A 9,648-nucleotide genomic window follows, 5' to 3' on the forward strand; every position below is an offset into this window, starting at 1 on the left:
TGTGTGTGTGTGTGTGTGTGTGTGTAAACATAGTAAAAGAGCATTTCCTATACAAATTAACAGCTTTAAATGACTTCCTGTGGAAGCCTAAAAAAAGCATTGCAGTGCAAGTCCCACGGCTCAATGGTATAATGTAAAAAATCCAGAAGGAACACCTGCAGCAATCAACTCTATCACAACAACAGTGACCCCATCCACTGCATCATTTTCATTATGGATGGTGGGAGCACAATGCTAGATTAACACTACCTACCGAGTACCATCTTAATTGCCTCTCTGCAGATGCAGTGAAAACATGTCATTTAGGTACTTCATAAACAGACTTCTCTTTGCAGGTTATCAAGACCGCCACTCAGGGAAAACACACCCTCTTTTCCAATGCTGATGTGCAATTAAAATGGTTTTAGAAATCCTCTTTGACAGTCCAGGGCTTAGCCAAAAATGTAAATGACATTAAAGGAGACAATGAATTTAATTTTGTTTAATGTCCCCTTTCGCTGATTCTCATTTACATCACATTTCCACATAAAGGGCTGACCTTATAAATACTGGCATTTGTTCAGCTTTTGGAGGTAATCACGGTTTTGCAAAAACCAGATGGGAGCACACAAATTTTCCGATTTGTTTCTTAGAAGGCCGAGGGAACCACATGTGAGACGTTCTAAGGCTGCAGGTCTTTTGTTTCTGGTAAACAACTTGACAACAAGTCAAGTGCACTCTGGGAAATGACCTCGTAGGTGTTCCACAAAGAAACGATAACGCAAAGTCATTTAGAAAATACAGGCTCACTAATGAGGGACATAACAGAAAGCTAAGCAAAATTTACATTAGGCCAAAATTTAATCGCATTAACACACGAACAGGTGCGGTGAGGCCTTTATAAATGAGCTAAATGAATAAAAGCCTCCCACAGCACAACCATGTGTGCTGACCAAAAAAAAAAGACAAGGGGGAGAAATAAGGGGAAAAAAACAGTCAATGTCATGAATAATTCAGTGGCTTGGCTGCACTCCAAAGGTCAGTGCTCTTTGACCTTTGTGACAGGAAGTGAAAGGTAGTGCCGTAGCCGCTGGAATAAATGGAGCTGACATGTTTAGATCTGGTCCAGAGTCCGTTTGTGAATGGCAGCGTAAATTGACACAAGATGTTAAACTGTATAAACACACATTCAATTTAAAATTCATATATGGGAAGAATACACATTGATAACACATTCTCTAGCTATTGGTCTCAATTCTACTTGCATAAATTTCTCTGGGTTTTCAGAGTAAAATGTGACCTTTGAACCCTGACACGCAGAATGAGTCATTTTCTATCCTCTTTCAACAACATGTGCTGTCTTATTACAAAATCCATGTGTAAGCCTGAACAATGTATCTAATCTTTCACACAAGAGAAGACAAAGTCAATATGCAAGAGAGTGAAGACAGATACCAGACCAGGAGAGTCATCGCAAATTGAGTTATGTTTGGCTATACACTACATGCACTGTAAATGGGAAAACCATCTAATCAGATATTGGGTACCTCATCACTATAATTCTAAAGACTCAAATTACCGACTGCATAAACCTACACCCCCACTTACTTTAAGGCACCATTAACTTATAAATGTGACATCTGTAGCACTGCTGGATTTATTAAGGGGAGAGATGATTATACCGAACTGCAAAGCGATGCGGTCATAGCAAAAGTGCTTCAATTAGACAAAAAATAAATGTGCAGTTTTTTGTATTTAACGTAAGCACCAACTGACTTGGAAATGTTTTCTTCAAAAAGTACACACGCACTATTGAAACACAATAGAATTTTTTTTTGTAGAATAAAATATGTACTGACTTTCTCAAACGATGTTTGATATGACACATATATACCAACCCAAATGCAACAAAAATAGGACCTTTCTTCATCCAAAATGAAGTATAAATAATGCAAGGGCATCAAATGTAAGTGCTGAAATATTTAAAGACCAAGCAGCGCTGAAACTTTGTGACAGCTGTTGGGCCTATATCTAACCAACCTTTTTTTTTAGAGAATCCTTCCTCTTCAAAAATCTGAGTGAAAATCTGTATCAAAACTCTGAGAGAAAATAGGGTAAACAGATGTCTGGCTTGACCGCAGGAAAATAGGACACATTTGGAATGATAAGTTTCCCAAACTCCGTTGGATATGCCAGATCCATGGGAACGCCAGTTAATGTCTTGCTAGATGCCAGCTAGCTGTGTGCGCTTTCCCCTCTTACCATCTGGGAAAATGTTACAGCGAATGAACGCCATCAATGATTCACTCCAAATCTGTTTCTTAAGGTTCGGCCATGCTACTGTTTCTCTAGGAAATGTGGCAGTGCTAGCTGGTTTTCATACTGTAATCGGAGACAGATGAGACATGCCTGATTCAACAATCAAACCTCTCCTCTAGGTTTATGTCACTCAACTATGTTCTACTCAATTGGAAATAATCAGTTTCTGCCAGCAGCGACCGCAACACAGGTGCCTGTAATGATGTGCATGAGAAAATGACAGATGTAACAGAAATGGCTGTAAAACATGGAAGCTTTAACTAAAAGCTTACCCATATGCACAGCGGGAAAAGTCAAGAAATTGTGGTAAATAGTCTTGCGTAGCAAGCCTACAGTCTGGCCACGTCCGTAACTCTTACTAAACCCTGCAACCTTTCACAAGCACCCCTCTCCCTCAGTCACTGGGAACCTGTGTGGGACTGTTGGGGTGAGCTGACGGGCTCATAGTTACGACATGGAGACAATGGGAGGGTCTAATGAGGAACATATGCTTTTGTGTTTCAACAGAGCCGCTCATTGTGCAAGGAAAGGGATACTCTACTCCTATTCAGACTCGTCACAATGAAAATCCGAGCCCTCCCAGAGCCAGTTGAGCTTACAATATCCATCCGCTTCTTTTTTCCCTGTTCTTTTTTTCCCACCCCTCTTTCTTGACTTTAATTCTCCATGCATTCATTTTGCGTATTGTACTTATGTTACATGTTTTGTCCTGCAGATTGAAGAACAATGGTGTGTGAAACTCTAAGCAATAAAAGGCAGCAGAGCGACACAAAGCAAACATGAAAGCAGCGGAAATTAAGCAAAGTAGATGTTTCAAGTTATATGTTAATGTACGCAGTATCGTCCCTTCACGTACAATCGCACTTGAGTAATAAATTAAGCGGTCTGCTTGGTCCCAAATACAGCAAAAAATCCTCCGTAATTTTTCTTGTATGCACTGTGACTGTCAAGCGTTAAAGCATAAACAACATACAAGCTGCATGCATGCATATGAGGATGGCCGTGCTCATGGAGTGTTGGTGGTGTGTGTGTGTGTCCTAGTCTGTGTGTGTGTGTGTGTGTGTGTGTGTATCTACGTGTGTCTGTGTGAATTTGAGTTCAGACAGCAGTAGCTCTGGTAATCCATCCAGGCTCCCAGGGCAGCCAGCTCCTACTTCCTGATGCATGAGAAGCCGCTGGAGTGGAGTGGCAGCAACAACTGCTCAGCCCTATTTGATTACTAATAAGAGAGTTGTCCCCTCTGTCAGATACCAGGCATTCTCCACTAAGCAAACAGTGATTCTGGCTAGTCAAACATTAGCATTGCTGTCTCTCCCTACTACGTGGTGAGAGTTACATTTAGATCGACGCTCAAACTACACCCCCTTCCTCACCCCTATATCCATCACGCGCATACACACACTAAACTACCTAAACATATTCACACCGACCAGGACATATAGTTTTAAAGTGTGAGAAAAATGTCAATGCCTGAAAGAAGACCATTTATTCTCCCTCTTTAGAAGGTGATGAAGGTAATAAATGCGGCAGATGTAACTTCCCTAAAGGTGCAGATCAAAACTGCAGACATAAAATGTTTATCCCTTATAAAACGAAACTTTAATGGTGTCTAGCTCACAGCTAACTTGAGAAGGAAACAGTCAATTAAAAAAAAAAAAAAAACTATTGACAGTGTAAGCATCACTGTCGCAAACAAAGAAGGGAAGCCAGCCAAATAAATGTGAAGTTGCCTAAGCTAATTAGGTGTATTCCCAGCATGATCCTCTAGTGATTGAACCACCTGTGATTGAACAAACCCTATCCAGGTGGTGACCGCCCCTCGGTGCACAGGTACCTGGGAAAGACGCCCCTCAGCCACTCACAGAATCACCCAGTTCCCACACTGTAGGCTATAAGATGCAAGTCAGCCCAACTGGGCCGTTTGGCACACTGGGAGGGAACTCATTTGTTCACAAGCTCATCCATGTGCCTGCTCATCCTCTCAGTCACTCATCCATTTAGTCACTCAGGCACTCACTCATTGACTTGTTCCCCGTTCACAAACACAGAAGAAGCTGCACACAGCCTACCTGTCGATGATCACAGGGTCTGATGGAGTCTCGTTCCTGTTTCCACAGCTTTTCTTGTCACAGCATCGGCTGTTGGAACATAGACAGTGGGTTTCAGAACAAGCAATGCTTTGCTAAATAAATAAAAATAAATAAATAATGCACACAAAACTACATACATTTATTAAGTGCCCTGGAGTGGTTTTGGTATTAAGGGGAAACGCCATGAGATTTCTTTCACTCAATCTATCCATTCCATTGATGCTGATGGCTGATAAAAATGGTGAAAACAACATGTTGTGTTGTTTGGCTTAGTGTTGGAGGGGAGGGGAGTGGGGATTGGGCCAGGAGGCAGGGGAGTCACTTTTCACAGCTTCAGCTTTTGTTTACCTCTAATTGCCAAGCTGCTATTTCTGAGGGAGATGCAAGGTGCCACCCTCAACCAATATTTCTGCAGGGCATTTATCAATTATGGCCTCAAAAGCACTAATCTATCTTCCACCACATGTTTCAGCCACCCCCCTCCCCAGCCTATAGCTAGCCCGCCTTTCACTTCTTTGATTGAGACTTGAATCAAAACTGCAAAAAATAAACAAATACATCATCTCAGCTTCCATTTGAAATGAAAACATATAAACATATGTGAATAAGATTGATTTATGCCATATGGTGCAGAAAGAAAAACAAAGATTTTTGTGCAAAGCTACTGTCAGCCAACCATACGTTATTTAAATTTGTCTGATTTACATGACTTTCTAGCAGCAGTAATAAAGATGTGTTTTTATAGCTAAGGCACTGCAGTGCATTAGAGCAAAAATATATAATTCAAAAACTATATGTATTACATGCCTAAAGAATAAGATAAGATATCAAAAGATTATTCTTATTACAACTGTTCTTATTATGTATATCTTCTTATCTGATAATAGGCAGCAGTTAAAGTAGTTCTTTATTCAGCAGCAAAACGCACTTCCTCTTGGCAAAAAAAAATATTACCTCTAGAGCACGAGCATATTCAACGTGTCACAAATAAGTGATGGATGCATGTATAAATTGAGTGTGAGTGATGAGTTTATGCATGGAAAAAGACAAATCATTCTCAGCTCTCATGCTGCACTTGCTCTCAACCAGTAACTTGAACAATGCACCGGTGCAACAAAGGAGAGGTTAACCGACAGTATCTGAATTCAATGTTCACAAAGCTCATGCTGAGCTCAACAATAACAACAAAAGACATTTTTCCTGTTAGTATCAATGACACCGCTGAATAGCAGCGCAATATGAGAGGTTGAGATTTATGTGGTTAAATGACGCTAAAAGGCTCGCTGATCATTGTTGACAGGTGGGATCAACTGAGAACTGACTCTGTGCTAAAAAGAAGAAGAAAAAACTGATACATGGCATGCAAAGTCTATGCATAACTTAACAGACAACACTTTGTCTCTGGCAAGCTTAAATGATGACATACAATTTTTAATATAAAAAAAGAAAAAATAAATAAGCTAAAAATTAAAAAAAATATCTTATGTTCTGACTGCTTATTATACATTCAATTTCCCTTTACTTAAAAACACAGTCAATTCATTCTCACTGTCATATTCATATTCATATCAAAGTTGAATCACATCCTATCAAAGTTAGAAATGACAGCAGCTTTCTCTCTCTCTGTTGTTGCTGGAGGACCACAGGACAGTTTGGATTGCTGCATCACATCATGAGTGTCAACACTTATTGAAGGGGACTGAATTACTTTTTTTGCCTGGATCTGCAAAATGGACTGAGCAACAAAAAAAAAAAAATTGCTTACCTGCACATAATTTCATGGGTAAGAAGAACTCTGCACATTTCTGGATTCTTGTCTTGGCCCTCATAAATTATGGCCTTTGAAAAGAAATGAGATGGAAATAAATTGAAAACACAGTCATATCTCAAACACATGTTAATTCACATACATTCACAAATAATTACACTAACATATCAGCTATTTTTGCACACAATTAAATAAATCAGGGCATGAATACACATGACCCTGGGACAACAGAATTAGAAGAGTGCAAAGGCTAAGTAAGAAACACGTTTAAAATTACCACAGCAATATCTCAGTGTTATAAATTATAATAATTCATATAAACATCAACAGCATCTACCTAAATAAAAAATTACAAAATTGACTTTGGCTAATAATAATAATACCAACAACAGTATGTCTAGTTTGACAATAAAACATCTAATTATAAAAAAAATGGTAATGATTACGGTGATAACAATAATATATTGTGTTTTTTTTTATTAATCTAGATATTATCCTGTGGCTCAGAGAGACAGACAGAGAAGGGGAGAAAGACAGAGAGATTTTCATAAGGAGAGATCCAATAGAAGTGTCATCAATATGCTTATAATCTGGGGATATTTGGGGGAAAGTGTTAATGGGCAATCTGTTGTTTATTTTGAGCCGCTAACAATGATCTTTCTGTGGATAAAAAGCGGTGTCTGGCGGTACGGTTGAGTAATTTTTGAGCATTGGCTGAAACAGATGGCGTGGAGCTATCAGTTCTGCCGCTCTTCTCTCCCTCCCTCGATCCCTCCCTCCTTCCATTTCTAAGGATAGACACTTCACTCCCTCGTATTGAAAAGGCACCAAGTGCATATGCAGGCAAAACACCACGTTATTGACCACCTACTGAAACAAAATAACATAAATACAGTCAAATACATAGCGTGATATTTATTTAATGTTTTAAAGGAGTTGATCATTTTTTTAGGATTTTTTTTTTTTCTGGCACGCGTGAGGCCAATAAGAGAAAGTGACTTTGAAAAAGTGACATATCTGAACCAGGTCGCATCACTCGCTCGCTTTTAAAAGCTGTCCTACTTGACCTGATGTATTTTCCTTCTTTTTCTTTTTTTTTTATTCTGGGAACCGGGCGATTATCTATATTGGTTTGATTTATGTCGCTGTTTGCAGCTGTAGAAACAGAAATCCATAAATTGCTTGTTCTGCGCCATTGACTCGGATCATTCGCACAGGAATGTTGTCTGTGACCAGTGGCTCAGGCTTCACGGCTCTATCCAGAAGCCACTCTAACTAAACCCTCTATTTCCTAACCAAACACGAGGTAGAGAGCTGAAAAAAGGATGTCTGATTTTATTCCCCAAATTATAATTACCTTTACAAATCTTGGTGTTGGCTTCAAATGAGCATTCAGAATTAATAAAACATTTTGTGCGGTGCTCTCTGGGTTTAAGGTCACTTAAATGTTTGTGAGGAAGATAAGTGAAATGCACCTCAGCAAAAATATTAGTAGTAGTTAATATTTTTAAATATAACACTTGATGCATTTTTTTTTGTTTAAATCTGTTTAGAGCGTCACTTCTGACTCTTTGCAGGAAAGTTAAATCCGATCATATGGAGCAGACGTAGTGTTTAAATGTTAATGGGACCCTACTAAAGAAGCCTAACTAAATTGACTTAAGAGTCTTGCAATATGATATGGCCAAACGTAAACAGTTAAAATGGAAGCTGTCTCTTCTTGTTACACCGGTAATTTGATTTTATTTCGTGCCACAACTTCCATTTTGCAAGCAGATTTTTTTTTATTTTTTTTTTTAAACCGTGTGGTGCATGCATCTCAGGGGTGACGATTTGCACGGCGTGTTAAGGTTTTGCAAAAGTGAACCATGGATGTGAGCAGGGTTTGCACCGTGTGCGTAGAAACAAGTGTAACAGCAGCTTACCTGCTTCGTCATGGAATCGATTAACCGTATGTAAAGATCCTGTTCTGTTCTGACGCCTGGGGAGAGAAAAACAAGACCACTTGTGAGTTTTGAGGAATTGTGGGCAATAAATAAAAAAGAAAGTCCTTCAAAAAATAGTAACAAAAAAGAACTTGCAAGGACAAAATATAAATAGTTCACACAGCGAGTACATTAATACAATTATCTGACTGCTTTTATTAGTATTATTGCTATTATCCTTATTAGGCTGGGAGGCTTTATGTGGCTTCATGCAGACAGGCAAACTCATGCTTGATCTATTTTAACGTGTTTGCTTAATATTAAAGACAGTTTAACTCACCATTGCTGTACAATAACTGTAGTTTATAATGAATCCCATTGTTAGTTTTTTCACTGGTTGGTTCCTGCAGAAGACAACAGTTTGTGAAAAATCTACATCAACAGAACAACTGTCCATTATCACCACCACATGTCTGTGTTGACACAAATATGTAGCCTATATAGTTTCTGTGCAAGAGAAGAGAAATAGCTTTAGTTGTTAAAACGACTCTCTGTCATCAACGAATTGAGTTTTTAAAAAAAATCAATATTACACGTGACTTCCCCTTAGTAACCCATTGCCATTTCAGAGAACATACTTTCGATACATGTGCTGATTATGTACAGGGGTGCACGAATTTTTTGTAAAATACACCGCTTACTTTTTCTTTCTCCACAAAGTCCACAAAAGCTGTCCTTTCGATCTCCACGGGCTGACCCTGCCTGTCATACAGCGCCAGGACGAAATGGAAAAAATTGGATTTTCTGAGGTTGGAAGGGGGCTGCTTTTCATAATGTGCCCGTGCCAAGCCGACACCACTGCGGGGAGAAAACAAGAGAGCATCTCGGTTAAGCACCGGACACCGGGGATACTAGATGATGGAGAAGCTGATGGAAACATTGGAGATGCAGAAGCACGCTCAAGTACGGGGGAGATTTCTTGATTTGTCACAATAATGGGTAATCTGATGTAATGAAAGAAGGGAAAGCCGAAGGGGGGCATTTATTGGGAGACCGTAATTGATACAGAGTATTCAGGGGATTGAGGGGTCGATATGATGAGGAGGGAATGCGTGAGAAAAATCAGATGCTTTTGGCATGCGTACCTTTGGGCGGCTGTGTTTGCATCCACCACCCCAGCTGTGTGCATCCAGGAGCGGACCGAGTTCAGTCCACCGAGCGGTTCCTCCTTCATCGTCGTCCCACCCCGCGGTATAGTTTCCTGAATTCCAAACATTTAGGACAATTTGCGTGAAAAGAGCCTCCTGCGAAATTAGGGAAATAAACGTCCAAGCGTGTTATCCTTTAGGGTTTTTTATCACGGGATAAGTAGTGAGAGCCGATTCAGACTTGCGAGGGAAAACCCGGTCCACAGGTCTTGCCTCCCTCTTCAGTCCGTCCGATGTGAACAAATCTCAAAGTGCCGTACTTAGTTAGAGCGGTATCCACAGACTGGAAAAGTGAATTGTTCAATAGACAAGATTTTGTTGTGTTGCTATTGTTCCTCTTTGTTTTGGTTTTTTTTTTT

At 39.7% G+C, this 9,648-nt stretch overlaps 1 protein-coding gene across 6 annotated transcripts in view; it reads right to left on the reverse strand.

Annotated features, from left to right (window-relative positions):
• Nucleotides 1-9,642, reverse strand: part of LOC116705325 (transcription factor COE3) — a gene marked incomplete at its 5' end in the record, with an annotated part of 67,349 nt that extends 57,707 nt beyond the window's left edge. For all 6 annotated transcript variants that reach the window (XM_032541420.1, XM_032541417.1, XM_032541419.1 and 3 more), the window contains 6 exon segments: nt 4,368-4,436; nt 6,154-6,227; nt 8,082-8,137; nt 8,422-8,485; nt 8,783-8,939; nt 9,227-9,642. In XM_032541420.1, the coding sequence (XP_032397311.1) occupies nt 4,368-4,436; nt 6,154-6,227; nt 8,082-8,137; nt 8,422-8,485; nt 8,783-8,939; nt 9,227-9,357 (551 nt within the window).
• Between the last annotated feature and the right edge of the window lie 6 nt (nt 9,643-9,648).

Source organism: Etheostoma spectabile, chromosome 17 (assembly GCF_008692095.1).
Source record: "Etheostoma spectabile isolate EspeVRDwgs_2016 chromosome 17, UIUC_Espe_1.0, whole genome shotgun sequence".
Taxonomy (NCBI): Eukaryota; Metazoa; Chordata; class Actinopteri; order Perciformes; family Percidae; genus Etheostoma; species Etheostoma spectabile.